Source organism: Haliaeetus albicilla, chromosome 17 (assembly GCF_947461875.1).
Source record: "Haliaeetus albicilla chromosome 17, bHalAlb1.1, whole genome shotgun sequence".
In the NCBI taxonomy this organism is placed as follows: Eukaryota; Metazoa; Chordata; class Aves; order Accipitriformes; family Accipitridae; genus Haliaeetus; species Haliaeetus albicilla.
Window position 1 is genome coordinate 17,604,968 of NC_091499.1, and position 22,546 is coordinate 17,627,513.

General features: G+C 34.1%; 1 protein-coding gene across 1 annotated transcript in view; it reads right to left on the reverse strand.

Annotated features, from left to right (window-relative positions):
* The window catches only part of ASCC3 (activating signal cointegrator 1 complex subunit 3), a 283,091-nt gene that overhangs the window by 74,220 nt on the left and 186,325 nt on the right, over positions 1-22,546 (reverse strand). The window contains exons 17-24 of the mRNA XM_069804940.1: positions 20,215-20,334; positions 15,903-16,067; positions 14,952-15,038; positions 12,522-12,698; positions 10,166-10,391; positions 6,260-6,414; positions 2,448-2,546; positions 1,796-1,964 (exon numbers count right to left, since the gene is read on the reverse strand). Coding sequence (XP_069661041.1) covers positions 1,796-1,964; positions 2,448-2,546; positions 6,260-6,414; positions 10,166-10,391; positions 12,522-12,698; positions 14,952-15,038; positions 15,903-16,067; positions 20,215-20,334 — 1,198 coding nt within the window. The remainder of the gene's footprint in view (positions 1-1,795; positions 1,965-2,447; positions 2,547-6,259; positions 6,415-10,165; positions 10,392-12,521; positions 12,699-14,951; positions 15,039-15,902; positions 16,068-20,214; positions 20,335-22,546) is intronic.

A 22,546-nucleotide genomic window follows, 5' to 3' on the forward strand; every position in this document is an offset into this window, starting at 1 on the left:
AATATCTCATATGACACAGAGTCCACATTTGGGTCATTGTGAACTTTGATGAGGAATAACGAAAAATTGATTTTATAGCTCTGAAGTATTTCTGCAAGTACTGTTAGTATTCTGATAGCTGTGAACCAGCCATTTGCATAAATTAATCTTTTTATTAAAGCTGTTTCCTTTCTACCCAGTTGTAGTAAATTCTAAGCTCACTATATTAGATTATATGTATGTCCAGCTTCTTATGATAACAGAATGCAGAGTTGGAGGACAGCACAGTCTGTGTATTTCAGATTCTAGGAAAAAAATCTATTTAAGGAAGGATCCTTTGGAGTTCCTAAGTTGACCGAGTAATACAAATCAGAGGAGTACAACTAAATTTTGCATCTAATCCTTTAAACGTGTAATTAAAGATATAATCTTAATAAACAAACAAACAGACTTTCAATATATGATCCTCAATATATCTTGAGGGCATCTGCTATCCAAACAATTAGAGATTGTGGAATTTGGAAGATGATATATATAACCAGATTGGAATTGGAATCCTACCAAATTAAGGAGACTGCAGTGATTCTGCTATGCAGATGCTTGCTTTGAAGTTTGGGGGTTTTTTTGGTTTGGTTTTTTTTTTGGTGGCTGGAGGTCTCATTGTCTTTTCAGGGTGCTTCACATTAAGGTATGATATGGGAGTCATAAAATGTACTGAGACAATGATGCCTAATATTCTTCACATGCTTTTCAGTGATACCTTATGGCTGTTTTATCATTTCCACTGAAACTGTGATTTCTTGGGCTCTGTTGAGGAGAAAGAAGGGTTTTTTGCTTAGCAGGGCCTCTACGTACTTCATTGTTGAGTGGGAACCAGATGGGAATTGAAATCAATTACCATAAATCCTAGAGGCTCCATAACTGGTGATGTGTAAATATCTTTCTGTTTCTTCTGAATAGTAGTCAGTGATCAGTCAATTAGATAAAAAGGTTACACATGCTTTTCCAGACAGCGTAGGTACAGTATAACAATAGCTAAACACTTCACAAACACATGTGAATTTATGCACGCCAAAGGACAACACCGTATGAGAACTGAGTATTTCTGAAGGCACTCACTTCAGACTGCTAGATGAGCCAAATGTAATTACAGTGGAAAGGTTTTACAATGACATCAGGCACAATGAATGTATAAAGCAATTTATGTATCCAGAAAAAAAGCAGCAAAACACAAACATATGCTTCTGTGCCAAGTGTTAAAAAAGGAGGGGGAGGGGAAGGCCATGACTTGATCAGCAGCGCAGAGTTGAAATGTGATGTTTGGTACTGTAACAGTGCTTGCTATCGTGAATTTATTTTAGTAAAAATAGTAAACTGTTTCATATTTTCAAAATTTTGACTGTGTTTGTTTTTTCTTTGCTGAATGCCATTTGTAATACAATCATCCACTTTAAGATTATTTTTAACCAGTCCAGAAGAAATGTAATACTTACAAGCACTAAGATAAGGCATACTGTAACAGAGATTTGCTTAGTTTTATATGACATTTTCAATTTTCCTATGTTTTATAGAGAATCTGGAGTAACTAAAAGGCTGGTATTACGTTGAGATGAAATGAGCTGCTTTTTGTTCAGGAATTTAAAATTTTAGACAGCTTTAAAGTTAGTGAAAAAATGGTCTCAATAATACAAATATATCACAAAGTGGAATTCCATATACTTTTCTACAATGAAGCAGAAGTTAAGAGATTTATTGCACTATCATAAGGAAAATCAGTATGAGCAAGATGAATTAAAAAGATCAAATTTGAAGTTACCTGTGTGGGGTGGATGTCTCTCTGGAAGAATCAAATGTTGAAAATTTATGATACATACAGCCTCTGCTCCTAACCATCTATCGGACACAGCTCGAATGTAATATTGAGAAGGAAGAGGTTCAAAAATCGGGATTGTGAACACCAGCAGTTGAGGTTCTTTAGTCATGACCTAAAGCAAATGCGTAGAGAATAATTACTACACTAACAAATCAGTAACTTGAAAAAACGCAGTTTGTCTCACTTCCATAAGCATTATCAACACAAAGCAACAAAGTATGTGTGCAACTCCATGTGCAAAACGTTCACATCTTTATAAAATATTTCACCACTAGGAATGGATTTTGTTTCCATGGACTTCAAAAGATAAAAATACGGCTGGCGCTTTGTCTTTTCTTTAACTGACAAAACCATTACAGTCTTATTTTTTTCACCTGGAAATAACTGTCCCACCAAAGGAGAAGGAGAAAGAGGGACATCTGAGATTAGAAAACACCTTTGTGGAAGTCCAAGGTTATCACATACATCTGAAACTGAAAGCTGTGCTACTGATTTGAAAATCTGCTTAGGTCAAAATACTGTTTGGCCTTACAAAATCTGCATCTCACTAACTTTATTTTTGTCTTGCTACGACATTCTGAATAAAATCCATTACCTGTTTTTTCTGAATAATGAAGTACTCTGAATGATAGATGTGATCATTAGTAGGGTCTTCCACCCAAATCCACCAGGGCTCTCCAACAGTGCCGTGTACCTTTAAGAGTAGAAAAAATAGCTTTATTATAGTTTTAATGAGGTTCTCTAGATTTGCTAGGTGTCTCAGATATATTTCCAAATGATGTAGACTTATGAAGGAATACAGAAATATAGAAATCAGAGGTAAGAGCAATATAATATTTCTAATTAGATCAGCCTGCTTAAAGATTATGTTTCAGTAAGAGTTTTCTTATGGTACATATAATATAAATGGACATGATACAAATGCAACTGAAGCTAGTGCCCCAACTGTTTATAAATAGACTGAACTCCCAGGGTTTCCTCTAGGCTCCTAAAAAAGGACTCCTCCTTTTTCCTCCTTGTACTTATGTCTTTAGATTCTGTATAGAGGACTGTCTTTTGCTATCCACTGTTCATTTTTCAGTCAAAAACATTCTCCCAGGAAAAATTGGACACTGAATTGTGACATTGCTCTTTCCTCCTCTCCCCCTCTCCTCTAGAAAGATACAGTAAGTGGATTCAGAGGGCTGTAGATCTAGTCATCGCTACAGGTGAAATAAGAACAACATAAATAGAGCTGTCTCTTGATGATTCCCATGCCATCTGGCAACACTTTATTCCATCCTAGATTTTTGTTTGCTTTGTTGTGTACCTTATTTTGCAATGCCAGCCACGAGTCATAGCTAGGTGGGATGTTCCGTTAAGAATTTTTGGTTTTTTTGTCAGAATAAATGACTTGTGCCAATAGATTTTACTTAAATATCTAGGAAAAGAAGAAAAATGCATAGTAAAGGAGTATGGAAGACACTATAAAATGAACATAGATTTCTGATGTTTCTGATGAGGACTGTGATAAGATACAAAACCAGTATGAAGATGAAAAAAAGTTGGAATTATTCCTAAACTTTAGTTAATAGGAAAAAACACAAAGCGCATAGGTGCTTCTAATGGCAATTTTAATGCTACAGGAATCTGGTATTGATTCACACAGCACACATTCTTTTCAGCATAATTCATTATTGTGTATGTGTTGGAAAACAGTCTGTACTGGCTTTTGAAGACAAAAATATGTACTAACAATAGAACTAAGGTGCTTTTGTTTCTTTTTTGACACAGCTGCACAATAGATAACTAGATGGACAGTAAAGACACTGTCATTCATTTTCATAACATTTGAATTTCACTAGCTGCTTCACTGGGAACTGGAGCAGTGAAACTGAAAGGACACAGGTCACTGCAGGTGACATTTTGAAAAAATAGAGTGAGACTATTACTTCATCAGGGTTTAGAAGAATTTAAGAGACGAAAGAAGAAGTAAGGAAGGCGATAAAGTTCAAAGCTCAGAAATTTTATTATCAATTGTAACAGCATCTTAGTCTTTGAGAGTCCTGTGACAAAGCTGCATGGGGAAAGAAGGGCAATGTGGGAACAGGCGACACAACACGCTCTCCAATAATGATTCTCAAGAACTCTGGGGAGCTCTTAAGAACTGACACATACGTGTATTTTGGGCAACCATTGCCCTAAACCTGCATGTCTGATATATGACTTGGCTAATTAATACTAGTAGCATTATTCTGTATTTCTGCAGGACTCCTGGCTGTAGTAAGGCTTACTTGCTCTGTCTGGGTATGTTTATAGTCCTTTGCTTCTAACAATATAATAAGAATTTTCTACTGGGATATGGCTCACATGCTTTTACTGAACTTAAGGGCTCCCAGCACTGAACACTGCAGCCATTAAAGATCAAGATGATGTCATATCTCACGACTACCAAAACATATCTTCTTTCTCTTGTAAAGGTAAGTGCAAAATCTGTGATGAGGTTGTTCTAGAACTAAGTATCCAGATAAAGGAACAGTCTTAAAACCATAAAATCTTAGCCAAGTGAGGTATTTCAGTTAAGTATGGTATTCAAATTTTTAATATTCTGATTTTATTTGACTACTCCCATTCTTTGAATGGAATTTTTTGGCAGCTGATTTTTGTACCAATTACAGCTATGCCTATAAGTTTCTATAGTCTTCTTCTGAATAGCTTACTAAAATACTGTGCGATGATGGAGAAGCAGTTTTGGAGTGTTGATGGTTCAATTTAAAAGACAGCTATTCACTTTTAGAGACTATTAGAATTTAACAGCTTTTTTTCTTTATTTACTGTGACAGAAGTTTCATTTACTGAGGAAACACGAAAATCATCACCTACCTTACAAAAATAAAAAAAGGTAAAAAACAAGTTTACCAAGTTTTGATGAGAACTGATATACAAATTCACACACAAAGAGCTCCATAAGTTGAATTGATGAAACGATCATAATGTTTCCAAAGCAACCATAAGGAAAACTGCGTCAAGGGGTCATAGCAGAAAATAGATTCTTGTTGAAGTTTTGTTAAGACTTTAGAAGTTCAGAATAGAAATAAGGGAGTAATTCTGTGCAGGCCCCTTTTCAATTTGTAAGAATATAGAACCACCTAGATTTTGTAGAAAAAAAATCTAAAAATGGATTGAGAAATTACTTTGTATTAAGATACAGTTTAATATGAAGAACAGTTATGGTTTTTTTTGTCTTTAATAGATTATGGCTAAAGTGGATGAAAGACTAATAAAAACTTGTTTTAATCCTACAAAGTAATGCTTGTTTGCCTTCTGAAGTATTGCACATAAATAAGGCAGCAAAAAAAAATTCATGCTATAATTTATGGTAGGAATCCATTCAAATATTTCTGTAATAAATCCAGGTAGCAAACAAAATCTAACTTTCTATATTTTGATCGTTAATCTGCCATTAATAAGCTAACTTGGTGAAACTTCCAAAACAAAAAAAAAAGCCTTTAGGCAGGGAAAATAAATTCTAAAATAATCTAAATGTTTGTGGAATAAAACTCTAATTTAGTTGTGATTAAGGTAAACTTGTAATCTAAAGGATTGTAAAATTATTTTTTAATAAAAGAACAGATACTTAATATCCACCTTTCAGAATAATTTATCTTAAGAGCAAATCTCTGAAGTGTAAAAAAAAAAAGAAAAACGTGCTTGCCTATTGAGTTATCTTTGCCTTGTTTCTGTTGAAAGTTTCAGGAGTACCAGCAACAATACAATGCCCCCATGTGGACATTTTTATTTAATTTAGATTTATCTTAAATCTATTTCTAATGAACAGATTCTTAATCAAAGGGTGTGGGTATATGTAGATGTTCAACTAGTACAACTCCTTTCATATAAATTTGCACCACAAAATATAGATGAATAGAATTCCAAACATATCTCAGTTCTTCTGTTCAGATGAGTCCCAACAGAAAAAAAGGCACCGATGTTGTGAATGTACATTTGTAAAGCCATAAAGAACAGCAGAACTTGGCATACATGAACTGTATTTCAAGGCTTTATTTTCTGTGTTTGACATTCATTTATAGTTCACAGAGCTATCCGTGCCTCCCTTTTTCTTGCTTCTCCTTTGTGGGCATATAACTCAAATCTGTGTGACTACCATTAACATTCAGTATAAGCATTTGCTTCAACATGTTATAAACAGTGTCATCCTGGAACAATTAACAGAAACAAAAAGGTGATCTTTGGGTGCCTTCTCCTACAAAAGTCTTAAAGGTCACTCCATTCCTATTATCAAATTTGCTTTTTAGCTAAAATAAATATTTTTTTTTCTTATCCAACACCTGTGGACCCCCTGTGATCATCTCCTTTACTGAAGCTAAATTAATGCTTCCCGTCCTTCCTCCACCATATTTTTTTTACCTGATCATTCCATGTGAAGTCAGGAGTGATGTTCAGCCGAACTCGGAGCACCGTGCGGGTAATTGGCTGAATCGTTGCTTCCATTATGATGGAGGGGATTTGATGGACACACTGTTTTACCTTTAACCCAATCTTCACATGATGCAGCATATGACCTGCCAAGAAAACACTAGGTGTAACAAATTTGCATTTCCAGGAAAAATAATACAAGTCCGACTTTCAAATAGGCTTTTAGAGAGAAGTATTACTGCTTGCTTGTTTTGCTCTTGGGTGTGTAAATGTCTGACTCTCTTGACCTGGCATGTCTGAATATTTTGTAATACTTAACTTGAATTAGCAATTATGAGCCTAGAAAAATCAGTATTAACCCCCTTGTTGGCTATGACTAAGGGGTTAAAATAACTATTAAGAATTCACACTGAAAACATGTCAAGTTAGTTCCCTTTCCTGACTTTTTGACCAGGCTCTTACCAAGCCATATAGTTCTTTTTTAAAGCATGAATACTGACTTTTTACTTAATGAAGGGCACACATTCGAACTTCTACAATTCCTGTGTAGTGATTCAAAGCAGACAGAATGCTTTTCATAAAACTGAATAAAGGTAGTTAATAGCTTAAAAATGCATGTAACTAGTAAACATCTCACAGTAGCTCAGAATACACCACCATGTAGCTGAGACAAAGGAGAAAATAAATGTTGCAATGTTTTTTATTTTCTAATCACAGCCATGGTAACTAAGGCAATAAAGTGATTATATTCGTTAAAAAATATTTTTCTACTTGCATTTTACAGCTGAAATCTCTGTTCCCTTGCTCTTCATTTAAATATAAAACAAAGTATGCAGCAGTGATTTCTTTTTCTCCTGAAAAACATTGCAACTTCTAGCTTATTTAAGGAAAGAAGGTTGATTTATTACATTTTCACTGAAACTGCTTATATAATTGTGTGGAGCATATTTTAGATCTTAATTGTAATGGTCATAAGTACTCACTGTTAAAAGCTACCTTATGAATGGCTACTGATATTTTCTGGTATCGTTATATGGATCCTGTGCACACTTTTCCATTAAAAAAAAAAAAAGAAAAAAAAAAGAGAAGAAATCCTATTATTTGCATTATGTGCAAAGTGTAGAGGTGATACCAACTTTTTCTTGCTATTGCACAAAATTTAGGAGCATAACATTTTGCAGTCGCTGATTTTTTTATATTGATACTGACTTTCCCTCTTTCATTTTTCTTATTTAACAAGCTGGCAGATTTTGCCTCACACAGGTGTTTATACTCTGAAGTAATGAATGGTGATCTTGCTCAAGAAGCAAATACCTAGTGCAAAAGTTTTAAGACATATTTAATCAGTTTAATTTGCAGTTGGTAAAGTAAGTGCACCTCCAGCAAGTGGATTATTAAAAACCAAAACAATTATATTGGTACAACTCGGTGATATATGCAGTATTACAGCATACTTGCACAGTGACTAGCTTTTGCAATTAGAGGTAAAACTTATCGTGTTAAATAAAGGTGGGTGCCAAATATTCAAAGATACGACTCAATAAACTTATGTAGGCAAGTACACTTTTCCACGCCAAAAATCACTTTCTGTATCATGATGTGTGAGGTGAATTTCTGTGTTTGTACAGGACAGCAGTGAGGTTTTGTGCACTTATCTGCTAGGGGAAAATAAGGCTCGTCTCCCAGCTTCTATAAAATATTGTAAAACTCTCTCTCCCCTCCACCCGTCATTTTTTTTAGATAGTTATTCATTCATTATGAGAAACTATCAATGGCATTTAAGAAATACTAAAACCTTCTGAATAAAAGCTGACTATTCAAGAAAATAGGTAAGTTTTAACAAAAGAAGAATGAATTTTGCTTATTCCACAAGATCATCATCTGTATTCTGAAAAAACAGAGGACTGTTTATCTCAGATAATACAGTGATTTCTTGGCTTTCTGGAAACTCCACGGTTACATTGCTATAGCGCATAGATTGGTGTTCACCTATTTGTGGTACGCTGGAATCCAGGATCTGTGCACACAGCACACTCTTCATTCACTGGGAGAGCTGGCATCCACCTGATGCTTTAATCTCTCCCTAGGCCATGGACGGAGTTAGCCAGCTAGCTCCTGTCTTCTTTTATTCTATCTCCAAGGTCACAATAACACTTAAAAAGGAAGAAATGCTAAGAGCGAAACTAGTCCTATGGAGCTGGAGAACAAGGCAGCAGCTGGAAGCTCTGCCTTTTCTCATTTAAACATGGCTTTGAATTCAAAGAAAAATAAGGTGGCTGCCAGGCAAGCACTTCCTTCACACCCTTGGTGTCAGAAGGAGAGGCTAGACAGGAGGAAGTATGCCAAGGAACAGTACTTCACAGAGATGCACAGATCAACTTGCTTTGATGTGTATAAGGCTGAAGGACACGAAGTATCATTACATATAGTCAACAATGACCTATTTTCACAGTCAAACCCCGAGTCTCATCTACTTTCAAACTAAGTTAATATAAAACAAAACTAGACATTTTACAGGTACATATTGATACATTTCCATCTTGTCAATACTAGATCCACTACGTTGAAGGAAGGAAAACTGGTTTTGTATTTTAATACAAAATTTCTTGCTTCTCCAAGGGCAGGTATGGCAAAAAAGAAGCATAAAACAACAAAAGAAGAAAAAAGCATTAATACAATTAATGGAAAAGAATATTAAGTATTAAAAAGACTGCACAAATAAACAACAAATTAACAAATCTGAATAAAAAAGTGCTATAACACTTCTGAATAGAAAAGCATGATAATGCTAGCACTTCAAATAAAATGTTGTATTTTTAATGCATTTAAAATTACTATATATTATAAAGCACAGTTAAAACAAGCTTGTAAAATTTTCTTATAGTCCTTTGGCTTAACTTATTAAATAAAAATATAGCCTCTAATTCTGCAAACTTTTACATATTTATTCAACTTTTTCCAACCTAAATTAGGCATGTAACAAAGCTTCCTAAGTTAGGAATGTAGTTCTCTTGTCAAATGAGAGAAATACCAATTCAGAGGCCATAACTATTAAAAAGCAGTGACTATGAATTGTATTTTTACTGTAAAATAAGATTTTTTAAAAAATGGCACTTTGTTTCTCAACAACTTGGCAATAACAGGTGCAAAGAAAGCCCAAATAAGAAAAAATACACTTAGATAGGAAAAAGAAATACCCTATAAGCAATTTTTTTTTTTCAAATTCAACCAGCTGGTGGACAGTTTTTGCACAACAGTTTATACACACATACTAGAAATTGTCATTATGTCTATCAGTAGGCTTGTGGATTTTCTCATTATCTAAGTGTCAAATTCTTTAAAAAATTCCATTAAGGTTTTGCTGCAATGACACCAGTGACAATGAATTCTCCATGTTCAATGAAAATTAATGCAGTGTTTCAGAAGCAGGCCATTTACTGATAGTATACCAGGACATAATAATCTGCTTTTATTCTTTTTCACGTTAACAGTATTTCAATAAATAAAAAAACAAAAGGCCCTATTTTGCCAACTGGCAAAAATAAACAGATGCCTTTTATAGTAGTGTATTATGTAATGTGAGCAAGAAGGGAGGCACAGGTCAACATAAATATGTATATATACACATATATGTAAATACATATAAACATACATCTCCATTGCACATGTGTTCTGGGGTTGGCAGGACATGGGCTAGCCTTACCCTCAAAGCTGTGCCATATTACAAGCCGCAGAGACTGAATAAACCTTCTTTATTGGACAGACCATAATACCATATTAATGTGTCTCCATGGTTTCCAGAACAGAGTGGGTATATTAATGAATAGCTTAGATCTAGTTCTAACTTGCACCTTGATTACTAAAAGTTTAAGCAGATCAGCACTGCTGATTTCTCACCTATTTCATCTTTTCTCATGTCCTTCATCTTGTCTATAGTGAGATTCTTCTCTTCCAACTTTGAGAGGACTGATGGTGGTAACACTGAGAACTGTCTCAAAGGGCTAACCCAGCCCCACAGCCGCTTGTCAATGACTTTGCTGAGATTCAGTAGTCGATATGTCATTGCAGGCCAACGTTTCCTAAGGGCAATCTCAAAAAGAGCTCGAACAATACGAGCTGCATTCTGGAGAGTGAAAAAAAAAGCAAAAATGTTGTAATTCTCTCAAGTATTCTTTGTAAAATGAAAAGGATCCCATAGACTCATCTTTGACAAACCATAACAATAGATTTTTCTTCTCATACTTGTTTCAAACATTCTTGAAAACTGTTTTTTCCATCCCTGTCTAGTGACAGAACTACCTCATGACTGCCTATAGAAATTATGAAAAGAAACATGTGCAATTAATTAAAATTGTGGTGACAAGTCTGCCATAGAATTTTGATCATGGTTATGCTAACATTAGGGAGTTCTAAATTTACTGCGTCTTAATCACTTCTGAAACAAATTCACTTACTGTACTTAATATCTTCCTCCTTCTCTCCCCATATAATATACACCTGCAAACTCAGTTTATATGGAAATTTAAGTTTTAATTTTTCACTTCAGTTGTGCTTCTATAATAGCATCCCATTTCACACTGAATTTCACAACATTCGCACAGAAGTTTAACAGTAGTGACTTTTTTTTAACATGTTACTATCTTCTGAGACTATTGTATAACCAAACTGTATAATTCTGCTCTGGACTTTTAAAATTAATTATTAACATAAGCTTGAATGAAGTCAGTCCAATCCTGAAAATGTAAGTTATGATATTCCTTTTGTAAACTTATTAAGCTGTATTATGAAGTTGTGGGTTTGTTTTTTTTTTTTTATTTTTTTTATTTTTTGGGGCCTACCAGTACTGTGCCTGGATTAGCAATTCTGTTCTTGATTCATTGAATAGAATGCAATCATTCTCTACTGGCTCTGCAATGCCAACAGGAATAAAAAAATAGAAAATTATTTGGTCGTGATAGGAAGCATATGTTACTAAAAAAACACATTCCTTTTACTTAGAAAGGATGAATTATTTTCTTAATAGTCACTATCCGATTAAAAAAATTCATAATTTGTAGCACTGGTTCCACATGTACAATTTATGAAGATCTGAGAAGACTACCATGTTGCCTCACTAAAAATGCTATAATTGAGACAGACAAATAAAAGCAATTGTCTTGAAAGCAAAGATTAAAAGAATCATACTGAAAATGATCTTGCTGTGCAAGTACCACAATTTTTATGATGTGCATAATGATTTCAGAATTTTCTCATTTATACCCATATGTGCTATGAAATGTAAACACTTGTGAAGAAGGTAACGTTAGTATGAAAATCTTGCTGAAGAACATGTATACTTTTGAATATTTAACTCTCATCTTTAGCACCAACTAAATGCAATTTTACAATCAATTCTTTGCAAAACGGTTTTGTAAGGATAAGACAAAAATGATTTGATGCAACATGTTGCTGACTGCTAGAAAAAAAAAGAAAAAAGAGAGACATAGGATGGTCTAAAAGGTAAAACTTTATAATCTATTTTATACATTCGTTCTTTTGCACATCTGGGATTGTCTACGAGCATTTTGTCACTTTGAGTTTTTGGGATCCAGAATTCTAAACTTTCAAGCAACACCCCTTTCTTTCTAAGATGGGCTCTAGTTGTGTAAGCAAGCAGTTCTGTGTCACAGACTTGCAGTTCTCTTATTATTCTGTGTAGTAACTAAACATGCTGTATAACTATCAACCATTCAGGTGTCAAATCAAGCTAAGAAACAAATACATAGACTGATATGTAAACCTGCATGATTACATCTAGCAATAAAATTGTAATAGCACATTTTTCTTGTATAAACCGAGTTATACAAATAAAATACAAATTATGTTTTGCAGAACGAAATATAGAAGTACACAAAACATAAAAACAGATTGCAACAGTTTTCCAGATTTAGAAGAAAACCCAGTAAGTTAAAATTTCTGTGCAGTCACAGTTAGAACTACTAAATATAACAAGACCACAGGGGTAATATGACCAAAAAGGACATTCATAATTAACAAAAAATGCAATTGTCTCCCAAGGTAGGCTTTACAAATCTTTTCTACTTAAATATTATACCACACATGCGCACACATACAAGGCTCTGATTTTCAAATCAATTTCCATAAAAACGTACAAAAAAGTTGCAGATCAAGGCCCGCTCACATAATTGTAAACATTTGGGAGAATGAAAACAGCAGAAGACAGAAACAGATATGTAAAAAATACTATTTTTACCTGTGCAACATATGCAGAATCTGAAATAAGAGAGAAGCTGTCCATCTCCCCTCTGCTAATATATGTTTGAAGGAGGATATTAATTTTTCCATAATTGTTTTCCACACCTCCTGGAGCAGGAAGTTCACAGAAATCATTCAGTAAGGTATCCAGCTCTTCTATTTCTTCTTCTCTTACCTAAAACACAATTACACATTATGAAGAGGCTGGAGCAATTTGATAAAAATTTTTACACTGAAATCAAATTTTCCTTATAACGTAGTTACATTATTTTTAAATGGAGTCTCTAGCTTTAAGGAAAAAAAAAAAGAAGAAAAAAGCAGCAAACCCACATCTTCCACAATGTAGCTAATAGAACATAATTGAAACTATCTTAATAGTGACACAATTACATTTTATTATTCATCACCATCTATTAAGGTTGCCATTGACATACAAAAATTTGATATGCCACAAAAATTGAATCTTCTGACCCTACCATCCTTCATCTGATGAGATTTCATTTTTTATTTGACCAGAGTAAAACCTCTGTCCATCTGGATTAGGGCAATCTTGAATTAACATTAAATGTACTCATTATAGTTACATAGTTTGCATGTGGCATAATACATTTTTAACTCAAAACTGTGAAGTACTATGATTCATGATATTAAAATTTTCACTGTTAATAAGATTAAGTCTTAATATGAGTAAAGAAATATTAATATCTATGGTTTGAATAATGCATAACATTTCACTTTCTAACTGATGACCCTTACATGGCAAAACCAGCATAAATCTACATATTCTTTGATTTACTGATAGTCTGTTAGTGTAAAACTTATTTAAAGAGGGTAAATGTTTGGTCCCTGCAGGGAACCAGCTGGAAGTAATTTTCATTTGGACCTGACTACCTGACATACAAAAGACCCTAAGACAATTGGGTTTAAATCTCCAACTATCCAGCCGCTGGCCTTACAGGAAAGAAAAAGATGAAGGACACAACCATCACAAATGACTCCAGTGTCAGGGGAACATTATGCTCTGCTTACAACAGCATTTTTGATAATTTTTTCTGCTCTCACATAGCACAGCACAGGTCAAATCCAGATCTGCATTTCAGCTACTGGTGACTTACCTATCTCAAAATACAGATTTTTTTAAAGGCATGATGGAGACATGATTCAGATTAACAAAAGTCATAATTTGTATCACGCAGAGGGGTAAATCCTGAGTTATTCTTGTGAAAATCAGTTACTAGTTTTAACATTCAGAGCTGCACAGCAAATGCATCACAAAAAACTGGAAATGATTGTGCACTGATGCCACAGCAAACTCGAAAGCAAACTAGAAAAACTATGCTTTAGTCAAGAAGCATCACTACTAACTTTATTACAAATATAGAAACACACCACATCATATTTTCCATATGCTTTACTTTTAAATATTCAATTACGCTAAATTTAGACCTAGCAAAGCAGTATCACTGTCATAAAAACCCCCTTCTAGCTTGGAAAATGTTGCATGTATCACTGTGAAACCTCACTGCTTATTATCTTCTATAATAGAAGAGATTACAGCAAAATAGAATTTCTCCATTAGATAAAGAGATGGTAATACTCAGACAATGTGTGCAAATATGTAAATATGTAGATGGTGAGGGATTCACACTGCCAGTTCGCAAAGCCAGGTGAATGAGAGCCAATTCTGATCTGAAAGTTGTATAATTGTGGTAAAATGGCAATGAGCCCAAGCTAATAAACCCTGTGGAGTCTGGCTCGCACCTCTGTGAGAAGGAAGCATGGGCAAACAAGCTCATGCCGGCTTGCAATGTATTGTCTTGTGTCCTACCCACACAGGAGGCAAAAACAGGAGGTTGAAATTGAACTGAGTATGATAGTACAGTAATCTTTTAGCCTGCACAACAACGTCTGTTACAACAACTTTCTAGATTTCAAATTTGAAAATAATTTATCAGAATATACCATTCTGCTAATCTAATACTGTTCCCTGCATGAAGTATATCACAGAGTTAACTTCAGTGAGTCTTGCCTCATTTCTGATAAAGCAATTGTTCAGGGAGACATCTAATAATGGTTTAAACTTCAAACAGAAAAACTATATCATCCCTGGGTGCACCATTCCAATGGACGCTTATCTTCACCTGTTAATAATTGAGAAGCTGAAAAGTTCTTAAAAGCATTTAAAAGGAATTCTCAAAGATCCATAGCTAGTTATTAAATGTGCATTATAGTTCAAGCTGAACTACATATAAATTTGAGTGAGAGCATATACAGCTCTTGGCAATTATGCCTACTTAGAAAACATTTTGTAATGGTGCTTAATATTTAACAAAACTTGGGTCTATAGACACTTACTGTTTATGGAGTGAGTACTACAAAAGTGTCTAGTTCTAAGACATATTCTTTGTTTGAAAGGATACAACTTTACCTTTATCTGTTCGAATTCTTCAGCTTTTGATACTATTGCAAGAATATCGCCTTCTGTTTTATGAGCATCAAACAATTCATTGAAAGTCTATTAAAAAAAAAAAGAATTGATTTAACACTGAAAATAAAAATATAGCACAAAAGAAAGAAACATTAACCAAGATTTTAAAAGGCATATCAGGTTAAAATGTAAGTTAGTTATTGGAAGACCAGAGTGATGCAATTTAAAAAGGAACAATTTCCAGAATGACTTCTCAGCACTTCCAGAAAAACAGTCCCTCGAAACTTAGGCACCCCAAAAATCGAGAGACATGCAATCTATGGCCATTTTGAAAAAAGTCTAGGACATATTTGTGAATAAATATGTGAGACTAATTATACATACTGACAGTAAACAGTTAAAAATCATTAATGCTGAGTCTTCAGCTTTTATTCAAGAAAAAGACTTATTTCCTACAAAAGAAAGGTTTTAAGATGAACTTGTACATCAAATCAAGCTTCCAATACTACAAAGTTTTGTACAAATGCATTTTCCTTACATGTTTACAACACAATGTGATTACAGTGCCAAAAGTTGTCTAAGGCTGGCAACCTGATAGGATTTTCATGCAGAAAAACTTTTCTGCTGTCGGACTCTATACTTGAATGTGCTATCATGTACCAGTGGTTGCACACACTGTTGATATCAAAATGTTTCTTTTAATTGACCTAAAAGAAGGCAAAGACTATAGAAATTTCAAAACTCACTTCACACGAGGTCTAATTTTTCAGTACTGCTTTATACTTAGCTTCTTTCTTTTTCCTCTCTATTTCCTCTCTCCCCATTTCGGTAAATATGATTTGAAAATATATTGAACAAATCAGCTATATATTCTGTAATATCTTACAACTATTTTAGGTATAGGTTCAAAAAGAAGGAAAAAACCCCCAGAAATAGAACATCATATTTTACCTCTATAGTATTGTATTTAATATAGTAGTGGCTGGCAGTTCTGCCTAAATCTGTTGAAGAAAAAAAGCCAGTTCGTTCTTCAAAGCGAATCATGCGGGCTTTGTCCAGTTTTCTGCCGACTTCAATTACCAATTGTTCTCTGTGCTTTTCTAGACCTGGATCCATCTAGACATGAAACACACACATTTATTTGTATAAAAGAAAAAAAAAGTGTTAAATAAATAATTTTATTGAGATAACCCAGTTACACAGAGCCAGAAATCAAATAAAAGGAAGGTACAGTTATTAAGTCAAGATTTTCCTGAGATCTCGCTAATAACAGCTCCATTGACATTATTGACCCAAAACTGTGTGTATAAGACAAAATAATCAGAATAATATTTCTTTTGCAATGCTTTGAGACTATCAATACAATGTAGAATTATGAAATCATAGCATGATTATGAAATAAATTTACATTGAAGTTTTTGAAAGAAGTTTTAATGATAACATATTCTTCATGAAATTATCATTACTGTATCACTTCACAAAAACATGCCATCTCATGGTATCTTCTATTTATGAAAATGGCTGAAGATATACCTGGGTATCTGACATGAGGATGGCTTTAATTGTATCCCAAATAGAGTAAGCTTCAAATTGGATGGCTGAAATGTTTACTAGCAAAAAAATTCTAACATCCCTAAAAGCTTTAGGTATGTCAGCTGGGATATTCTAATTATTCAGTTATAGACGTACTGTATAAACATTCACATTAAAAGCACACAAGGAGCTTGCTGTGTCCAACACCACTTCTGTTCATATCAAAATTCAGGAACTTGGACATTTTGTCCAAGTAATAATGTACGTTATGTCATTAGTACATACAAGGCTAGGCAAAACGCCCATCTGAGTGGGACTGCTGTATAATTGTGTTTGCACATCATGCACCTGGGATACCCAGACTGACAGGGATAGGTGAAAAGGGATTCATAGTCATGTTAACCCTCTGGTATATCTGAGATATACCTGAGATATGGCTCTAATTACGCAAGCAATGATTAGTCACCAAATTTGAAAAGACTGGAACTCTGTTCCTAGTCCATAGGCAGCATTCTTATTTCAGGGCTTGTGTAGTTCAGATTTCCTACGGAGTAAGTCATACCAGCACTCTTGGTAAATCTGCACCAGAGATACATGACCAAGACTGCAAAAAGAAGCAGGCTTTAAGAATTGCTATGCCTTGGTTTACTCTGGTTTTCCCTGGGCCAGGATTCAGTTTCATCTTTGTGCCAAAGTGCTTCATCTCATGTTCAGTGAAGCTGCAGACGAACACAGCCATCTCCAAAAAGCAGCTGCAAGACTAGTTCCTAATATTCCCTGTCTTTGCCCGTTACTCTGAAGCTGTTTCTCCTTAGTTATGGCTTGCCTTAGTTTCAAGTCAAAAGCTAAGATGGCAAAGGTCTAGAGTGTTTTTCTCAATAGTAAGTCATGCATTGAGGTCAGATTTCAGAGCAGAGGTGGTCAAAAAAAAAGTGATCAGGATGCCAGATGTTTAACATTTCTTAAAACTAAAGAGGGGGAAAAAAATTAAAAAAATATCAAAACATTTCCCTACTCTTTTGGCAGTCCAAACTACCTGCCAATCTTTTGCCTTACATACGAAAAAGCTAAACCTGTAACAGCAGACTAACATTTTTAACAAATATGAATGTTTTAAATTTAAAGGAAAGGTCACCAACTTGAAAAGGCTGTGAAACAATATTCCAGTCTAGAGAATCCATGGTTAGCACCCTTCTTGTTGAACTTGCATAATTAGAAATCCCACAGAGTAAAAGATCAAGCCTAGAACAGCTTTAAGCCATAGTCTTAAAAACAAGCCTTGGCATGTCAACAGCAAGAAACTGAGCAGGTTTGGAGCATACATATGGAAATTTAAGAATGCATGATAAAATACATTATTACTCATATTGTTTTCTCTAGCTAACTGAGAGGAGTGTTGGGGACAAGTTCCTCCAACTTTTACAGATGTTCTAAACATAAACATACAGCTTATGGGGATAAAAAGCTTTGCTTAACTGTGGGAACACCAAAGTGGAACCAAAAAGAGGAGAAAACAAAGGGGTTACCTTAAAAAAAACCAGCCACCTTTCCTTTGGAACCCTAAAAGGATGAGAAAACGCCTGTAATTCATACTACAGGCTTCACTAATATGACATTCACATTCGCTCCACTTTTTCCTTCCACTCTTTGTTTCTTCTTGCAGCTCACCATAAATTTTGACATTTTTCCCAAATCAGTAAAAGGCATTATTGGCACTTCTGGCAAACAACTTGAAAAGTCACAAATCAAAGCAGTGGGCCTGGAGTAGCCTACTCCTGGGCGTAGCCCAGAAATGGGCTAGGTGGGGAACAGCAGTAGCCTGGAGACAACACGTGGGGTGCAGAATATGTTGGTGCATGGCAGGTGCATGCTTGCCCTGGTCTCCCTGTGCAGGACAACACCCCCCTTTTCTGTGAATAAGCTGGAACTTTTGCACCCTAAAGTAATTACTGGATGTGGTGACCACCTGTGGAAAGCAGAGGGAAAACAAGTTTGCATCTTCTCAGCCACACCAAACAGCTGGGAAGTGTGACCCACGATGGTTATGCAGATATATGGATTCTGAATGGGTAACATTGACTGTCGGCCAAAACAGAGATAGAAATTGGCATGCTGCAACATTACTAAGAAACAATAAGATACCAATTATGAAAATTAGATACCTATAACCAGAACAGAAGGCATAGAATGGCCTAAGTGAGCAAATCTGTGGTTATGCCCGCATCTGGCATTATACCATCCGTATACCGTCTATAACACATTACCTTTGAAGTTTAAAACTGGTTTATCTAGAAAATAAGGGGATTGGCATTGGTTTTACTCCTACATGAATAGATAACACTTCAAATTGATATAATTTGTCACTGCCTTAACACAAAACCAGGAATGTCTATTATTAGCACATCAAATCAGAGGGGTAGAAAGGAGGTTAGTGGCATGAAAAGACAAGCGCTGGCAATCTCCACTTTCTCAGCAGCTGAATAAAAACACAAAAGCAAGGGGAGGGGGAGCAACTCTTGTTCATTATTTTTAAATTTATAAAAAATATTTCTGTTAGTGTTTTATTACTTTTTTCACCAGTTATTACCACCACAGTTGCATTTTTTTAAATCTAAAATTTGTTAATAACTCTCGTCAAAAATACCTGATGAAAAAAAAAGGATTTTATAGGAATGGGACAACAATATTCTTCTCACTCGCAAAGCAATTTTTGCTTTTCATTCATCTATTACTTTGTGATTTGTGTTATATAGTCTTATATCAACATATGGTAATGTACTGTAAGGCTTTTTATAGAAAACAGATTTGAGATGACCAGAGGTCTAAAGGTGTCTGCAGAAGCTTGCTGAAACAATAGCCTACCTACTTCCATTGCAGCTTCCACTATCAGGCACAAAAGCTGCTCCAAAAATATCTCCTGACATATATCTCTACATGTTACAATGACCAAAACAACTGCTGCTCACAATATCATGACAAATTACGAAGTCACAAAAGAGATTCAGGACATGTGAAATAAACTGCAGTTACCATACACTTGTGAAAGTTTCACTTGCATTAGGCTCAATTACCTGTGACCAAGTACGTTAACTTTAAATGCTTATGAACAGCTATACAGAAAAATGTAACAATATTTAGATAATCTGTAAACTAATGAACTTCCTAAAAATTACACATAATGAAAAAAACCCACTTATGTAACTGTGCTCTGATTTATATCACTGCATGCAACATTTCTAAATAAAAAAAATTTCAAAATAAATGAATAAAAAAACCTTATAATTACTAAATCACAAGAAAGAAAAAAAACCAATTAAAAAAGTTATTTTATAATTTATAAGATGTCATGAGATGAAACATTCTAAAACAAAACCTGATGGGGCAGGGGGGAAAGCAAGCAACTCAAGAATGCTTTATTTTATCATTTATATCTAGCCTACAAAACTGAAACACTGACAATAGGCTAAGTTACAGTAACTGCCTGATAAGAATGAATGTTGTGCTTTGGACCATAACTTGGCCAGTTAAAATGTATTTTTATGTCAACAGAAGGGGCCTCTTAATTTAGTGTTAAAAATACTCCACTACAGAAAATATCTTCCTTTTTCTAAGCACTTTAAAAGAATTGCTGATGTCAGGTTAAGTAGAAATAGCAAATATTTATCCTCACATCAGGGAAGGATTAGAAACCCAGAATAGGTTACAGATTTTTTTAAAATGCATTTTATACCTGATAAGCTTTGTGACTGATGCCATATACTAATGGATTTGCTCTCATCCGTACATAAAGATAAGTGTAACTTATCCACTTTACTGCTTCTTCCACATTAGTTACTGTTCCAAGAGCAATCTGGAAATAGGAAAAGAGGCAAAATTAAATGTATATGTTACAGCTGAACATAAGTATTTGGCTGAAAACATATGGAATTCAGAGCATTAGCACTACATTAAAGAAAGTGGCAGTATGTTTCCAACTTAAATTATTTTAAAATAATCATAGGACAATAACTTGTACCATTTATACATCTTCATCTTATGAACATCTAATAACATGGTATGTTCTGTGACATAGTATTATAGATACAGTGACCCACATGATCCTTCCTATACCACTTATGATTTTTACAGTTAAAAGATTATACTGACCAAGCTTGTTATAAAAAAAAAAAAAGACAAAAAATAATTTTTTAGCGAATATGCTCAGGGTAATTTAAAGAAGAGTACCTTTAAAAAAGAATTATTCCACATTTAAAAGATTAATTTTTCATATCAATATAAAAGCACTTTCTGGTTCAAGTCCTAAACCAAATGACACCAACAATCCTTAGGATTTTCCTCATCATGCCCTCATATTTGGCAATCTGCTTATATACAGTTTTTACAAAGTTTTCTCCTTTTATATATAGCAAGTCAAACATACAGGTACCTGTTACATTTTTGTTACAGCAAAACATAACAAAATTGAGCAGGTAATATGCACATATATATACATTTATTAATTTATTTTTCAAAGCTAAATCAGGTATACCTAAACAGTTTTTTTTTACTTAGTGACTTTTTTTGCTAATTCAATAGTTTTATCACCAAATTATTTAACACACAGACACATTTTCACTTGATAACTTCAGCTCTCTTTTGTATTGGTTACATTCATGAGAAGCATTTTACCGCTTAATTCCAGTTAACCTGATTTTACCAGGAGGATTTGGTATTTCCTGCATGTCACATGAACAAACGTTATTTGGTTGTTACTCATTGTTTAAAACAAGAAAAAGACCCTCTTACCGAATTTTTGTGATCCATTACTACATTTTTAAAGCTATTTTTCTTTTATTGGTGTTTGGATTTCATATAAATGTTCCACATGACTTGGCAAAAATTAATAAATCCTTCTACAACTGTGATTTCATATGCACGTTCAGACCCAAGCATCTAGACCTTAATGATAATATAATATTCTTTTTGAAATAACATAAATATCTATTCAAAACTAATAATGCAAGACAAATCTGTTTTGAGTTAAAATAACTTAAACCCAGCAAAACCTTGTTCATATCAATGACTAATAGCATGGAGTAACCCCAAGCTTTGTCTCACACATTTTTCAAGTGATATTTTGTTCTTCAATAGCATATGGAAGTCAGGGGAAGCCCCATTGTGTTGTTTTTCAAAGTATATAGCTACGTAATGCACTGAAGTAGCTACAAAAGCATTCAGTTCTTCATAGACTACTAGAGGGAGAACATCTAATAGAGCCCACAGGTCAGTATTGCTCAATTTGCTACCCAGGTTAATTTCAGCATTTGGTTTCTTTCCACGATTCAAATATCTTTCAGTACACAACTTGAAATAGCATAACAACATAGTCCAATAGTAACATTTTCCCGCAAACAACCACTTTCACAATCATGAAAACGTAAAATTCTCATTACTGAGGACAGTGAAGTCTGACAATTAAAAGAAAAAAAAACCACCCACATTTTTTTGCCTCATTTGTTCAAATACTGATTGTATTACTTACAAATTAATTATTTTCATAATTTAAAAGTAAAACTGAGGCGGAAAAAGTGATTATGAAATACAGTTGGGTTTCAGATATGGTACTGAAAACTAATACTGCACTTTCCTTCCTCCCCAACTTTAATGAATAGTCACTGAATAATATGCAGAGACAAAAAAAAAAAAAAAAAGGCAACTTCTAAATATTTGCTGCCATCTAGTGTTCACATAAAGTTCTTATGGATAGTTTGAAAATTTATACCTTTGCTAAAACAGTATAAATGACAGAAGTTACCTTATTAATACAAACACTTAAGAGTAATTATGAAATAAATTATTTACAAAGTTAGGAGAGGACCTCTGTTAAGACCTAGCATATGTAGTATTCATAAAATCAATAAATAGACAAGGCGATACTTTATTAAAATAAAAGAAAAAGGAAAAAAGTTCTAAATTTTTCCAGCATTTCCTCAACCATGTATTAATGGTTCCAACCATGGAATAATCAATGAGTAGAAATATTTACTATGTTGACATTATATTGTCTGATTGCACCAGTTGTC